Source organism: Mytilus galloprovincialis, chromosome 14, assembly GCF_965363235.1.
Source record: "Mytilus galloprovincialis chromosome 14, xbMytGall1.hap1.1, whole genome shotgun sequence".
NCBI lineage: Eukaryota > Metazoa > Mollusca > Bivalvia > Mytilida > Mytilidae > Mytilus > Mytilus galloprovincialis.
Window position 1 is genome coordinate 57,322,898 of NC_134851.1, and position 17,424 is coordinate 57,340,321.

At 33.6% G+C, this 17,424-nt stretch overlaps 1 protein-coding gene across 1 annotated transcript; it reads left to right on the top strand.

Annotated features, from left to right (window-relative positions):
* Nucleotides 1-383: 383 nt before the first annotated feature.
* On the top strand, nt 384-17,046 carry LOC143058001 (uncharacterized). Its single transcript, XM_076231463.1, has 2 exons — nt 384-608; nt 11,973-17,046. The coding sequence occupies exon 2, from the start codon at nt 12,014-12,016 to the stop codon at nt 13,682-13,684; it is 1,671 nt and encodes a 556-aa protein (XP_076087578.1). The 5' UTR covers nt 384-608; nt 11,973-12,013; the 3' UTR covers nt 13,685-17,046.
* Nucleotides 17,047-17,424: the final 378 nt, after the last annotated feature.

A 17,424-nucleotide genomic window follows, 5' to 3' on the forward strand; every position in this document is an offset into this window, starting at 1 on the left:
TTAGTGTGCTATATCTGTATATACCGTATATTCTGTTATTACGTAATTACTACATGTATTGTGTTTTTATGATACTTGAATACACTGTTGAACTTTACTTTACTTCGTGTTTATTTTAGTAAGTCAGAGAAAAGGTCCAAGTAACACAAGAATCCCTCATTTTATATACGCAAAAGGATCTTCTCGGGTCACGAACTACCGGCCGTCGACAACACCACCGGGAAGGTCCCCCGAATTTTTGCGTTACAATTGTATTTTTTGGGGGAAGGTTAACTTCCTGGTAGTGTGAGCTGTCACGACCAGGCTTTGAAACTGAATAGGTAAATGCTCACATAAATCTGTACCGATACTGTGGGTCTTCTTATTACACCCTAACCCGTAGTGGTGCTCATACTAAAGGAGGGAGATACAGTATATACATACAGAAGAAGAAGATAAAGTTGGTCTCTTTCCCTCGACTAATAAGTTAATGAGAAAACAGTGATTTATCTTATTTGTTTACAAACTGGAGTGACAAATATCTGGGTAGACTATAATTAATACGGTTCTACAGGTGAAAACTAAGAAGTCAGTATCTACTTGTCCAGACTGAAATTTGCTATTTTGAGGTAAATAACATGTATTATTATATCTTACATATATTACATACAAATTGTATTAGATAACACCTAATATCACGTGACATAGAATAATCCAGTTAATTTTCATTTAATTGCAAGGGAGGACGAATAACCCTTATGATTTACACCAGCGGTGAATAACCCTATTATTCTACAGCGAATAACCTTTTGAGTGTCTAGATTTACACTCGATTACCTCCCATGAATTGACATCACACTCACAGACGTAAATAAACAAAATATCAGCGTTACACTGACAGCCCATCGAGAGACGAGGAAATAAGGCTTTGGAAGTGAATACAAAGTGCCAGTAGACAATGATGTTTCTCATAGAGTAACGGTCCTTTTCAGGGCCATCAATATTTTACAAAAAGATTCTACCTTTGTTGTATATTTGAGAAATTCTAAAACACAAATGCAGTATTTTCAAACGTCATTTGTTTGTCATGTAAAAAATTATATAGTATTTACTGTAAGCGTTCCAAATGCCCTTGGGCTTCCACTGTTAGTTCGGTATAATAATTAACAATTGTGGCCCCTTAGAATCTATGAATATATCCAAAATTGTCAACCCTTAAAAAAGTTATTTCACTTCGGGCTGCGCCCTCATTGAAATAACCTTCTCGTGTTGACAATTTTGGATATTCACCTTTTCAAAGGGTCATAATTGTATATTTATGATTGCCAGATATTATGAGACAACTATCCTCTAAACATCAAATTTTTAAAGTATCTAGATGCATCCCGTAAGAAATTAAAGGCAACTGGACTTCAACAATGAGTAAAACTCATACCTCATAAATAGCCCGGTATAAAAGGCCCCAAAATCTCAAATGATAAACCAGCAGTGGTGGATCCAGAGGGGGGCGTAGAGGACGTACGCCCCCCCCCTTTGCTCGGACTTTTTTTTTGTTTTTTGTTGGTAAAATGATTAATCAGACTTTGCCATTTCCTGTGTACCTTAGTACTCTAGTATTTAATTTTTATGCGACAATTCTTTACTAAGAAAGATATATTTTGCTGAAATTTACTGATTATCAAAAGTCATGTGATTCGCTACGGTGGAGTTGACCAGTGCGTCGCTCTGTCAAATAACAGTAACACAATGCTTAGGCTGAGTGAGGATGACAATCATGACACCTTCATAGCAACAAAGTATTGACTTCTATTTCACTGTACCAACAAACAGAAAGTAATACTCTATAGACTCTCACTCCACAGCAAAGGAGTCATCTAACATGTCTAACTACGAAAAACCCCAAACGCCCCAGTCTATTTTAAAATAACATAGCTGAATAATGATCCCTTGGGCAGTCATTTTAAGCTCTAGATAGATTTAAAGTCGTAAGTAAGAACCAATGAATTTAAGGAGACAGTCTTAGATATTTGAGAGAAAAAAAATTGACTCTGATTTTTGCCGTAATGTCTGACCGGAATGTCTGTTTCGCCGAACTGATATAAGGAATACTTTTTTCAAGATCAGACTGCAACCTGCCTGCTGGGTGTGGCCTTTTAAAAATTCTGACCGTATCTGGATTGAAAACAAAAATCTTGTCCTTTTTGCTATTAGAAATGAATATTTCCAACAGAATTGTATGGCATTAAATGAACATGATGAATAAAACGGGTCTATTTTTTTGTGGCAGGGGTTTTAATGTCTGACCGGAATGTTCTTATATGATAGACAAAAAATAGGGAGAATACAGCATCGAAAATGTCCAACCCTATATACACCTTTACAGCAACTACAAAATATGACCCACGCCAGGAACGTTTTTTAAAAAAAGTACATATTAATTTATTTTATGTTTTTAGCCCAAAAAAAGGGCCCCATGAGGTATGAGTGTCAATGAGACAAATTGAACTCTCAATTCAAGTCACAATGTGTAAAAAAGATAACAGTTATAGGTAAAATTATGGTCTTCAATAGGAGCCTTGTCTCACATCAAACAGCAAGCTATACAGAACCCCATAACGACTAAGGCCAAATAAAAATATATGTGTGGTTTCCAGTAACCCTACTTTTTGGCTTAAAAATAGCCTACCTTAAAGATTTTATTGTCATTTTTCATGCACTGTAAAGTCAGAATGTTGCTCCCATAGACTCAATGTAAAAAAAAAAAAACCCACCATAAAATAAAAAAATTCCTACCTACCTACCCTAACTTTTTTTCAGATGTAACTGGAACCACACATACTTTTTTATTTGGCCTAAGGTGAAACAATTCAAACATGAGAATCAACAGTAAAATCTATATAAAAAAAAACGAGAAATGAGAAAACTTATGAACCAACGACGAGGATTTGTTTTTGATTGGTTATTTATTTTTGTAAACTAAGAGGACAGATTAATCATTTTCTTTAAAGTAAGGGACTGATTATTCATTTCCACAACTATATTTTTGATATTCATGATATTCGAAAACATACAATTTTTAAATGATTTGTTTATTATAAATGATACATACATGTACATGTATAGTATAGTCAATTCATTAGGCAGCAACCATTTGATTTTCTGGGGGGGGCTATGGTTTTTTTTTCTGTGCAAACTTTTTTTTTCGCCTGCGGCGAAAAACAATCTATTTTTTTCGCGACAAGTCGAAAACAATTTTTTTCTTTCAATTTTAGCATTACATATAATGGCAGCTGAGGGTGAAACAAACAATTTTTTTTTCTCAGAATCAAAAACAAATTATTTTTTTCTCCAAAAACTGGAAACAAACTTTTTTTTCCAAAAAAAACCATAGCCCCCCCCAGAAAATCAAATGGTTGCTGCCTTATGTACCATTTAATTAGATTAACCATCCTCTCTGCAGAAATGAATTTTTTAAATTCCCAACTGCATATAAAATTGAGAATGGAAATAGGGAATGTGTCAAAGAGACAACAACCCGACCATAGAGCAGACAACAGCAGAAGGTCACCAACAGGTCTTCAATGCAACGAGAAATTTTTGCACCCTGAGGCGTCCTTCAGCTGGCCCCTAAACAAATATATACTAGTTCAGAGGTAATGAACACCATACTAAACACCAAATTGTACACAAGAAACTAAAAGTTAAAATAATACAAGACTAACAAAGGCCAGAGGCTCCTGACTTGGGACAGGCGCAAAAATGCGGCGGGGTTAAACATGTTTGTGAGATCTCAACCCTCCCCTATACCTCTAGCCAATGCAGAAAAGTAAACACATAACAATATGCACATTAAAATTCAGTTCAAGAGAAGTTCGAGTCTGATGTCAGAAGATGTAACCAAAGAAAATAAACAAAATGACAATAGTCAATAGTACATAAATAACATCAGACTACTAGCAGTTGACTGACATGCCAGCTCCAGACTTCAATTAAACTGATTGAAAAATTATGTCTTCATCATATGAATATCAGGCACAATCCTCCCCGTTAGGGGTTTAGTATCATACCATCATAACATATATGAGAAGAACATAACCCGTGTCATGCCAACAACTGGTTTAATAATAATAAGTGTGTTTAGTTCTGATGTAAAGACCCTATAAGTGAATCAATACTAACGCCAAAATTTGCAATCTTTGGTGATATTGTTTGCCTTAAATTACTGGAGAATAAAGGCTTTTTCCCCTGGAGAAGAATCCCAATTTGAAAAAAAAATGGCTTAAAATTATTCCAAAAAGGAAAACTTTTTTCCCAAACAGTGCAGCCTCAGTAGTAATTGTGCGTGAATGCAAACTGAAAAACACTCATTTGAACATTTTTTATGCCTAAAATGACTATATGTGCAGATTTGAGGGTCTATTTATGTATCTTCACTGACAATAAGGGGTCTTATTTCAAATGAGGGTTTACCTCTTGAAAGGGGGTCTGCAAATTGAAGTTCCAGTCATATTGATGGTTAATTATTAATTTCCCAATTTGATAAAAATGACACCTATTTTCCCAATAAAAAAGGGTAGTCTGAGGTAGTTTTGAAAAAAAGCCAACAATATCACTGGTCTTTAATGACTTGACAACAGTATAGTAACTATATCCCTTCTTAATAAGTCTATTTAAAGGTTTTGTTAGTTTCTGAGGTGAATACTGACATTGTGCTTTATAAAGAATATTTCCATAAAATATTGGATGTGAAATACCTGAACGTATAAGAAGTCTGCATGTTGAGCTATATTTACGAATGATGTCCTTATACCGATGATAAAATTTAGTAAATGTTTTGACTAGTTTGTGATATCGAAAACCCTGGTGTAATAATTTTTCAGTAATACATAAATTTCTCTCGTTAAAATCTAAAACATTGTTACATACACGAGCGAATACATGTATTGCATACATACATAGTATTAAAGTTTTGTTATACATTGTAACTAGGCACTTTTGAATGTATTGTCAAACATACTACGCCGAGTGGAGCGAGGCAAATTTTTTTTTGAAGGGTTTTGGAGCCACTGAAGGCCCAAGAAGCTATAGAACAAATGATGCAAAATGATGCTTTCTGGGTATTCCGATGGATGACCCTTTCATTATCTGAAAACGAAGTTTTGTTTTAATAATTTTTTGACAATATTTTTTTTGGCCTCAAAGCAAAGGTGTAAGACTGAAATTTCTAGGGACAGCATCAAAAAACCAATGTGCATGATAAAGCAAAAATGGAATTCACATAGTTAAGTCAGTGGCTGCTGTTTTTTTTGTAAACTCAAGATCAAGTTCATAACAAAATTACTAGATTACAAAAGGAATGCAACACTAACAGAATACAGAAGGGCAATTAATGAACAAAAGACAAATAAATAAGAAACATTGATCCCGAAAAAATCAGGGCTATAAGTCTGAGGGAAAACAGAATTTCTTCTTGCAAGGCCGTGAACACAATTTGATATGGAGACAAGCGTTTGGTTTTGATATTTCCTACATGTAGTTACGGCCCTGTTAAAATAAAAGTGAGGTAAGGTTTCCTGAGACAATATATCTCAAGTTAAATGAAACCCCAATTTTCAGACATTTCAAGTATATTTGAATAATATTTATTCTTTTGTCACTAAAAAATTTGGGAAGTGTTGAACGATTTATTTGGGGGAGAAAGATGAATTTATGAAGAATCTGGTGCCATCTCATACTTTATATTAGACCTGCTGAGTTATTTATTTTAAATACATTGCAAGTCAGGTAATTTATTTTCAAACTACCACAGAACAAACCATTTATTTTTGTGATTATTTCAAAATCCTCCTCCCCCCTCAGAATATCAAATGGTCGTCCCCTTATCAAGATGCTAGATTTTTTGATTGACAACATCTTTGTTATTTTTGGAGGACGTGTTTTACACCAAACGCGGCATTCCTATTTTAATCAATTGTTCCGACTTGTTCCTTTATTCTTATGAGGCTGACTTCATACATGCAGGCACTTCTTTTGAAAGAAGTTAGAATTATCCTTTAACTTGACTTTCTTCTATATCATGTATATAGATGATGTTCTCTCACTAAATAATTCAAAATTTGATGACTTTACGACCAAAGAGAGAATTTCAGCTTACATATTGTGAACTTTTCATTTCTATGTAGCAACATTCCAGTAGCGTCGACAAACGGAGTATAATATCTCATAATTGTTACGATATTCCCGGGCTTGTATTTCCTATAATTATTTGGCAGTGGCTATTTGACCGGCACCGGCTAAATAGCAAATTTGCTATTTGACCGGCACCGGCAAAATAGCAAATTTGCTATTTAGCCGGCACTGAATAAAATTGTTCATTGATGTGATTAGTCATGTTTGTAGAGAATAAAAAAGCTTAATAATAATTTAAAATCATTTTATCACAATATCAAGCATTAAAAATACAGTACAATAAAAAAATATTGAAGATGTTCATATAAATAAATAGTTTACTAGAACACACCCGCGAAATCGCGGGCATATACAGCTTGTGAACTGTTGTAGGATGAATTTTTGTAAAAGATATTATGTTTGGAGAATTTCATAAAAGGTATCAAAAGCCCTCTCCCTTTTTCCAAATTCCGATATTTGTTTTTGTTTTCAGTTAAATTCAATTATTTTCGTGCGTCTGGCCTCAAATCACAACTATTCTTCTCCTTATAGCCACTGCCTAATTATTTCATTGATAGAGAGTAACAGTTGAATTTGATGCGACTGTCATACAAGTGAGAGGTTTAGCTACATGTAGCTATAAAACCAGGTTCAATCCACCATTTTCTACATTAGAGAATGCCTGTACCAAGTCAGGATTATGACAGTTGTTACAATGTATCCATTCGTTTGATGTGTTTGGACTTTTGATTTTGCCTTTTGATTTTTGATTTTCCTTTTTGAATTTTCCTCTGAGTGTTCAGTATTTTTGTGTTTTTACTTTTTGCCTACCCTTCCTGAGCACCTGAGATCACACTCATTTTTTTGTGGGGTTAATATGTTGTTTACTCTAGTTTTCTATGTTGTGTCATAACATTCCATAACCCATGGTGGTGCTCCTACTATTAAAGGAGGGAGATACGGAACATACATACATAACAACAGTCGAATGACTTTTTTGTCATGATGAATACTATGACTCAGCTGTTTAAAGAGTATCTGCAAAGAAAGTTATCGAACTGCATAAACATACGACAGACAGAATGCGAGTTTAATTTCTCTTGTAATTTAGCACTGTTTTTAATTGATTGAAAATTTACGAATTTTACGCCATTGAACAAAAGGCGTTAAACTTTAGGGAGCTACCATTTGATTTTTATGGGGGGCTAGGATGAAATTTGAAAAAAATAGGCAGGACAGGAGTTTTGAGTAAAAAAAAAAGGCAGGATGAGAAACTTGTTAAAAAAAAAAGGCAGGATGACAATTTGTGTAAAAAAAGTCAGGATAAACTAGTAAAAAAAAGGCAGGACCGAATAGAGTAAAAAATAAAAAGGCAGGACAGAGATTACAACTAAAAAAAAAAGCAGAACAAAATTTTTCATCCTAGCCCCCCCATAAAAATCAAATGGTAGCTCCCTTAGGCAGATTTTTTGAGAAAAAAAAATACCAAAGAGACAAAAATTCAGTGAGGGACATCACGAGACTCTATTCTAAGTTGTTTGTACATTGTTATATTTCTACTATATTGTGCATTGTTATGTTTCTACTATATTTCAAGTCTACGTTTCAAAAGTTCTAGCGTTGTCAATCATCAGGAATTTCTCCTACCATTAAAAATATGTATTAAAAAATTCGAATGTTTTATAACAAATGGAAGTTTTTAACGACCTTGACTGGCTATACAGCCCTTGCGAATGTTGGTGTTTTTTTTAGGTCGTTTAATTAACATTTAATATACGTCCTTGCTATAAATCACAAGTCTAGGGTTTGTTTAGGTAACTGCGCATGCGTATAGTTTTCTTGACTTGAAGGGGTATCAGATTGAATGGTTGCTCTGGATTCCCCACTCCATTGAATTTAATTTGAACTCGCGAGCTCCTTTCTATGTCTGTCTGCTATTGACGGTTATTGTTGTTGCATAATTTTAAATCATATGCATCATTTAAATTAAAATAAATGTAGTCCACAACATAAAGGTGTAACTAGAACACCCCTTCAGCCAACATTGAGTCCTCCATGTTATGGCTTCGAGTTGTCTCCCTTCCATAAGTAACTTGCGTCAAACGACGATACGTCGAGACAAATTAACTCTTCTGTTGATAGACGTCGTATTATATTAAAACCAATAGCAATTTAAAGAGAGGAATGTGTACAGAAAGGAGTCCACTGACCCAAAGGAAATTAAATATTTAAAGAGTTATGGGGTTCCAGCTAGAATTCACGTAGGAAAATAAGTGATAAGGTACAAAGTGAAATACCTTCTCTCACTCTCAGCAGAGACATATATACACATGTATGTCTCTGCTCTCAGTGACTGCTGTGGAAAGTCAACTTGGAATTGATAGTACAAAAATAAAACACAATAAGTACATTATTCATACATTTGTATCGAAGATTGGCTATTTTTAAAGTTGAATAACTATTCAGATTACGTACATTACATTTTACGAGCATTTACACGTGCAGTTGCATTATTTTTTAAAAGTAATACTAATACATGTATCAATGAAAACAATGGCAATCGTATCCTTCAGAGCAATCTGCTCTTTGATTCTCAAAAGGGGGGCGGCCCCCTGACCCCTCCTTAATCCGCTTCTGTTAATTACCATAACATTTTCAAGTACCCCATCCCTGCACTGTACATGCAATTTTGAACAAATTTAGCAAGTAAGTTATCTAGCTGAGGGATATATATAAATTGATCTTTATAATCTATGTTGTACGTATCACAGAAGTATGGTTCATACCAAAACTGTCCCTTTTCCAATTTGAAGAAAAAAGGGGGAGGGGAACAATATTCTGAATTATGTCTTAGGTTTAGACTAATAAATTTTTAATGAATGAACAAACTCTGGTAAAAACTTGAATATTAATAAGCACATTGCTTTCCTAATGGAACTTAATAAATAGAACAATGATAATGAGAAAAAAAAAGTATATTGGCCATTTGTAATATCCATATGCAGTTTTCTCTGAATAACACATACGTTACTACCAGTCCAATTTGAGCTTGAAATTAGTAAAATAGTATTGGAACTAAAGCTTTATATGTTTTTCATACTGCTTGAAATAGATCATAGAACGAAATAAAGTAACGTTGGAGTCAATATAGCGAGCTTAGTTCTGTTATAGGTGTATCACCACTAATTCGGGCCCGACCAGTAAGAATTTATCAGAAAGAAGTATATATTTAAAACAAAATAGTTCCTTTGCATGAGTGTACCTTTCTAAATATGTAGAATATTTATGTATTTTTGTATTTAATGAAAACTGAATGACTGGTGATCATTGTAGAACACTTTTTGACTGATAATTTTGGATATTTAAAAAATAATTTTATTGCACCAAATTTTAAAAAGAGGGTACATTTTGCTGGTTTGCCAGATCTGAGGTACCTGTTGTTTTGTATATCAGAAGTTCCTAGAATTGAGGGATTTAACATAGAAAGCAATGGGACCATGAATTGTGTTGTACGTCCTTCATATTTTTTATACGACCGCAAACATTTTAATTTTTCGTCGTATATTGCTATCACGTTGGCGTCGTCGTCGTCTTGCGTCGTCTTGCGTCGTCGTCGTCCGAATACTTTTAGTTTTCGCACTCTAACTTTAGTAAAAGTGAATAGAAATCGATGAAATTTTGACACAAGGTTTATGACCACAAAAGGAAGGTTGGGATTGATGTTGGGAGTTTTGGTCCCAACATTTTAGGAATTAGGGGCCAAAAAGGGCCCAAATAAGCATTTTCTTGGTTTTCGCACTATAACTTTAGTTTAAGTGAATAGAAATCTATGAAATTTTGACACAAGGTTTATGACCACAAAAGAAAGGTTGGGATTGATTTTGGGAGTTTTGGTTCCAACAGTTTAGGAATTAGGGGCCAAAAAAGGGCCCAAATAAGCATTATTCTTGGTTTTCGCACAATAACTTTAGTATAAGAAAAAAGAAATCAGTGAAATTTAAACACAAGGTTTATGACCACAAAAGAAAGGTGGGGATTGATTTTGGGAGTTGAGGTCCCAACAGTTTAGGAATGAGGGGCCAAAAAGGGGCCCAAATAAGCATTATTCTTGGTTTTCGCACCATAACATAAGTATAAGTAAATAGAAATCTATGAAATTTAAACACAAGGTTTATGACCACAAAAGAAAGGTTGGGATTGATTTTGGGAGTTTTGGTTCCAACAGTTTAGGAATTAGGGGCCAAAAAGGGCCCAAATAAGCATTATTCTTGGTTTTCGCACAATAACTTTAGTATAAGAAAATAGAAATCAGTGAAATTTAAACACAAGGTTTATGACCACAAAAGGAAGGTGGGGATTGATTTTGGGAGTTGAGGTCCCAACAGTTTAGGAATAAGGGGCCAAAAAGGGGCCCAAATAAGCATTATTCTTGGTTTTCGCACCATAACATAAGTATAAGTAAATAGAAATCTATGAAATTTAAACACAAGGTTAATGACCATAAAAGGAAGGTTGGGTTTGATTTTGGAAGTTTTGGTCCCAACAGTTTAGGAATAAGGGGCCCAAAGGGTCCAAAATTGAACTTTGTTTGATTTCATCAAAAATTGAATAAGTGGGGTTCTTTGATATGCTAAATCTAACTGTGTATGTAGATTCTTAATTTTTGGTCCCGTTTTCAAATTGGTCTACATTAAAGTCCAAAGGGTCCAAAATTAAACTAAATTTGATTTTAACAAAAATTGAATTCTTGGGCTTTTTTGATATGCTGAATCTAAACATGTACTTAGATTTTTGTTTATGGGCCCAGTTTTCAAGTTGGTTCAAATCAGGATTCAAAATTATTATATTAAGTATTGTGCAATAGCAAGAAATTTTCAATTGCATAGTATTCAGCAATAGCAAGAAATCGTCAATTGCACAGTATTGTGCAATAGCAAGAAATTTTCAATTGCTCAGTATTGCGCAATAGCAAGAAATCTTCAATTGCACAGTATTGTGCAATAGCAAATATTTTCAATTGCACAGTATTGCGCAATAGCCAGAAATATCTAATTGCACAATATTGTGCAATAGCAAGAAATTTTCAATTGATTGGAGTTATCTTTCTTTGTCCAGAATAGTAGTTGAGTCAACTTAAATCATTGTACAATATACACTGTATATTCACTTTTACTACCAACTGATAAATTAAAACAATCTTTACCATTCAGTGATAACAAGCACCTTTTGTTACATTTTAATATTTTATGATGTATTTAAATGAGTAGTTATTGTTGCAAACTCCATTAGAAATTTGAATTGAGATCAGTTTTGGAAAAAGGGAAAGGGGGATGTGAAAAAAAATGGGGGGTGGGGGGGGGGGGGGTTACATTTTTCTCATTTCAGATTTCATAAATAAAAAGAAAATTTCTTCAAACATTTTTTTGAGAGGATTAATATTCAACAGCATAGTGAATTGCTCAAAGGCAAAACAAAAAAATTAAGTTCATTAGACCACATACATTCTGTTTCAGAAACCTATGCTGTGTCAACTATTTAAACTCAATCCAAATTTAGAGCTGTATCCAGCTTGAATGTTGTGTCCATACTTGCCCCAACCGTTCAGGGTTCAACCTCTGCGGTCGTATAAAGCTGCGCCCTGCGGAGCATCTGGTTCACGGTTGTAATGGCGATAACTTTGACGACGTCTAGGAGTCGCGTCACAAACTAAGGGAGATAATCGGAAAAAATGTCATGTGACTATAATTATACAAACATGCAGATGCAGAAATGCAGAGAATGGCAACAAAGATATTTTAATCTTTGATTTTTTTTGTTCTTTACAGAATCGTACAAGAACTCACTGGTGATAAGCCTTATTAGTAGGATGTATGAGGTAGAGGATTTAGTAACAGCCAGTGGTATTCATCAGAGAAACATAAGAACAGAAGCTGGTAATGACGTTAAAAGTGACGTTTGTCCTAAAGAACTTACTCAAAGCAGTGACTTAAAGACACATTTGAGAACACATACTGGTGAAAAATCTCATAAATGTGATGTTTGCAGTAAAGAATTTTTGACTGGTAGTAAACTTAAAGTACACAAGAGAACACATACTGGAGATAAACCACATGCCTGTGATTTATGTGATAAACGTTTTAGTCAGCCTGGTAATTTAAAAAGACACATGTTAATACATACAGGTGATAAACCTCATACGTGTGATGTATGTGATCGACGGTTTAATCAGTATAGTACTTTACAGAGTCACATGAGAACACATACAGACAAAAAACGTCATGACTGTGATTTATGTGGTGAATGGTTCAGCCAGTCTCGTTATTTAGAAAGTCACATGAGAATACATACTGTCGAAAAAACTCACGACTGTAATATATGTGGTAAAGGGTTTAGACTGCCAGATACTTTACAGAGACATATGCGTTTGCATACAAGTGATAAATTTCATAAGTGTGATGTATGTGGTAAACGGTTTAGTAAGCATAGTTATTTGAAGACACACCTGACTATACACACAGGTGATAAACCTCATAAGTGTGATTTATGTGACAGACGGTTTAATCAGCGTGGTCATTTACAGAGACACATGAAAACACATATTTGTGAAAAACCTTATAAATGTGATGTTTGTGATAAAGAATTTTCCCAAGGTAGTATCTTAATTAAACACATGAAAAAGCATACTGGAAATAATGTTTGTGATGACAGCGGTAACCAGTTTAGTCAGCTTGGTAATTTAAAGAGACACATGATAATACATTCAAGTGATAAACTTCGAAAATGTGATTTTTGTGATAAAAGATTTAAGCAGTACAGTAATTTACAGAGTCACATGAGAACACATACAGGCGATAAACCTCATGCCTGTGATTTATGTGGTAAACGGTTTAGCCAGCATGCTAATTTAAAGAGACATATGCGTATACATACAGGTGATAAACCTCATAAGTGTGATTTATGTGATCGACGGTTTAATCAGTATAGTACTTTACAGAGTCACATGAGAACACATGCAGACAAAAAACCTCATGTCTGTGATGTATGTGGTGAACAGTTCAGTCGTCCTCGTTATTTACAAAATCACATGAGAAAACATACAGGTGATAAACCTCTTGCATGTGATTTATGTGGTAAACGATTTAGTCTGTATGCTACTTTAAAGAGCCATATGCGTTTACATACAGGTGATAAACTTCATAAGTGTGATTTATGTGATCAACTGTTTAATCAGTATAGCAGTTTACAGAGGCACATGAGAACACATACAGATGATAAATCTCATGACTGTCATGTATGTGGTGAACATTTCAGTCAGTTTCGTTTTTTACAAAGTCACATGAAAATACATACCAGTGGGAAACTCTACATTTGTACTGTATGTGGTAAAGGGTTTAGTGTACAACGTTCTTTAAAGACACACATGCCTATACATACAGGTGATAAACCTCATGAGTGTGATTTATGTGACAGACGGTTTAATCAGCGTGGTCATTTACAGAAACACATGAAATCACATATTTGTGAAAAACCCTTATAAATGTGATGCTTGTGATACAGAATTTTCCCAAGGTAGTATCTTAATTAAACACATGAAAAAGCATACTGGAGACAAAACTCATGTTTGTGATGAATTCGATTAACAGTTTAGTCAGCAAACTACTTTAAAGAGACATATGACTATACATTCAGGTGATAAACCTCACGAGTGTGATTTATGTGATCAACGGTTTAATCGGCATAGCAGTTTACAGAGGCACATGAGAACACATACCGATGACAAACCACACGACTGTGAAGTATAAAGGGTTTAATGTGATCACACGGTTTTTTAGTACAATTTTCCTCTGTAATAGGGAATATCTTTAAGTTTAAACTACTATCGATGTTTAACTATAATTGAGAAGAAAAATTAATTATTTTTTGAATTTTATAAAACCAAGAAAAAGTTTCAATTCATAAACTTTTGTCACCACAGCGAAGACCCGTATGTAATAGGCCGCCCATTCAACTATCAGGGAATGTTGGGAGACACATGAGAACACATAGAGACAAAAAGCCTCATGACTGTCATGTATGTGGTGAACGGTTCAGTCGTCGTCGTTATTTACAAAGTCACATGAAAAAACATACCGATGACAAACCACACGACTGTGATGTATAAAGGGTTTAGTCTGCATGCTTCTATACCGAGCTATATGACTATACATATAGATCCGAAATCTCACAAGTGTGATTTATTTGATCAACGGTTAAATCAGCATAGTAATTTATAGAGATCCATAAGAACACATACAGGTGATTAGCCGCATGAGTGTAAATAATTCAAAATTTGGTGACTATGTTAAACGCATCTATCCCATTGAACTAGAGATAAAGGATACAACATATACAGTTAAGTCGGCCTTATATTTTGATTTCATCTAGAAATTGCCTAAGATGTTTGATTAAAAACAAAACTTTACGGCAAAAGAGATGATTTCAGCCTTTCAATTGTTAACTTTCCATTTCTAAGAAGCAACATTCCAGCAGCAGCTGCTTACGGTGTTTATGTCTTCCAATTGATACGATATTCCCGTGCTTGCATTTTCTATCATGCTTTTATTGAAAGAAGGCTACTGCTCGAAAGGAAGCTATTAAACCAAGAGTTCCAAATGGTGAAGTTGAAATCATCACTTCGTAAACTTTACGGACGCCATCACGAGTTGGTTGATCGTTATGGAATAAACGTTTCACAAATGATATCGGATATGTTCCTAACTAAAATTCCCTCATCCTTTTCATGAATGTGACCTACCGAATTAGACTATTTACCGGATTTGTAATCACATAAGCAACACGACGCGTGCCACATGTGGAGCAGGATCTGCTTACCCTTCCGGAGAACCTGAGATCACCCCTAGTTTTTGGTGGGGTTCGTGTTGTTTATTCTTAAGTTTTCTATGTTGCGGCATGTGTACTATTGTTTGTCTGTCTGTCTTTTTCACTTTTAGGACTAGCGTTGTCAGTTTATTTTCGATTTATGAGTTTGACTATCACTCTGGTATCTTTCGTTCCTCTTTAATGTACGTGGTAATGCGTTAACAAGATTAAGTGTTCAGGTCAAGCTTGTTATTTACATAGACATATGCGTGACAATTCGTATATATATTTCTCTAATTCTACGTCAATTTATCACTTTCTACACTCATTGTGTAAAAAAATTAAGAGAAGACTTTATAAGTTAGCAATATGATTAAAATTCCGATCTATCTAAACTCTCTTATACATATAAAATGTATAAGATCTGATGCACAGTATAGATGTTTTACTTTATAATATAAATAAGAAGATATGGTGTGAATGCCAATGAGACAATTCTCCATTTAAGTCACACTGAGTGTATAAAAAGCTACCAAATTTTAATTATCTTGCATAGTGTATCACCCCTTTGCATATTGAAGCAAATACAAAATAGGTTAAAACTAGCTTTTGTCATGTTTGTAATACATTTAGACTTTTGCAAAATGATGTGGATGTGTTTACCATTGCCCTTTAAAAAAGTATATTTTTCACAATTTTTCGTTAATCTTTTACATAAATCTTCTCTGAAACTACTTGCCTAAATTTAACCAAACTTGGCAATAATCATCATTAAGATACACGTATCTAGTTTATAAAATGTGTCAATGATCCCATCCGGCAACCAAGATGGCAGCTGAGGCTAAAAATAGAAGATAGGATATAATGTAGATTTTGGCTTAAATCTCTGAAACCAAAGCATTGAGAGCTAATCTTAAATCGGTTAAACTATACATGTATCAGGCCAGGATCTATCTGCCCTGAAATTTTCTAACAAATCAGACAACCCATTGTTGGATTATTATTTTTACAAATTTAATGTGGCGTAGTTACTTCAAAACATTTATTTTATCGGATGGCCATACAGACAAAAATCTGTTCATATTTTTGTTTGATTTGAAGATAAATGACGAAAGTTGCCAAAGATTCAAAATTAAAATTGTAGCGTAGTGCGTCCTGTGGTTTATAAACAGAATTATGTACTAGTTTTTCAATATGCATTTGTTATTTATACAACTGTATATCAGTGTTGTTTGTAAATATATATATATAGCAGTCTGGTTTTCTTTTGAACAATAATGAATTCATCTAGGTCACATGTATACTTCCTGAGAGGAATTCTATTCAAATGGATGTTTGATTAAAGGAAAGATTTTCCAAAAATGGCTCATCCATTCAAACAACCAACATACTTGTTTTTTAAAAGTGGTTTACAAATGTTTATATTTTTTTTAGAATTCTGTCTATGTAAAACGAACACCAACATGTATATACGATATATTGCAATGTGCAACTTTCCATAATCAGTTATTAAAGCTTTTGTACTCTTGAGGGATTGTTTTACTGCAACAATTTTGTGAATTTTTAATTAGTCATTTGTAGCATATAAGTTACAAAGTAATTATTCATATGTTATTCAGACAAAATTGTACTCCTTTTGTAGGATTAAACCTGTGAAATTTTAATTGGATACATTTTAAGAGGAAATTTATGAATTTGTTATTTTTTCACAAGAGAAGATATGAAGTTTTACAAGTTTTTTTTTTATTTGTTTCTTGTTTTGAATTAGAGGAGTTTTCTTTCATATTTGTAAAATAATTTTAATTTAGATATTTGCATTCATATCAAAACCTATGCCTTGTAATCAAAGCCTGATAAGTGCTTTAAAATGGTATGGTAGAAAATATTAATTAATAAAAATTGTAAATACTAATTATTTTGTACATGAAGTATGCCTATTTAAATATATGTAAATTAAAGATGTGCTATATTTAGATATATTTATATTCTAGTTCTTTTAATTGGGCATTTTTTATGTTTTTTTCTTTTGTCCTTGCTTCCTTGACTTAAGGCTGTTTGGAGTAGAATTATTATTCTTAAATGTATTTATATTTTTCATAGAAACTGTCAAGAAATCGTACATATATTTACACTTTCAGCATGTTTACTTTGCTCAAGATTAAAGGGTTATTGCATGAATATTGGGAAATATTGTCCCGAGTAGAATTTTATATTGCACGAGCTTGCGAGTGCAATATATGTTCTACAAGGGACAATATTCCCCAATATTCATGCAATAACCCTTTTATTGTATAGCAATATAATATTTGAAAGTAAAAATTGGTTTAAACTAAGATTTTGTCGTTGATGACGTTATGAATTTTGAAGATTTATTGCACTAGTGCAATATTGGAATTTATTGCACGCTAACTTTTGGTT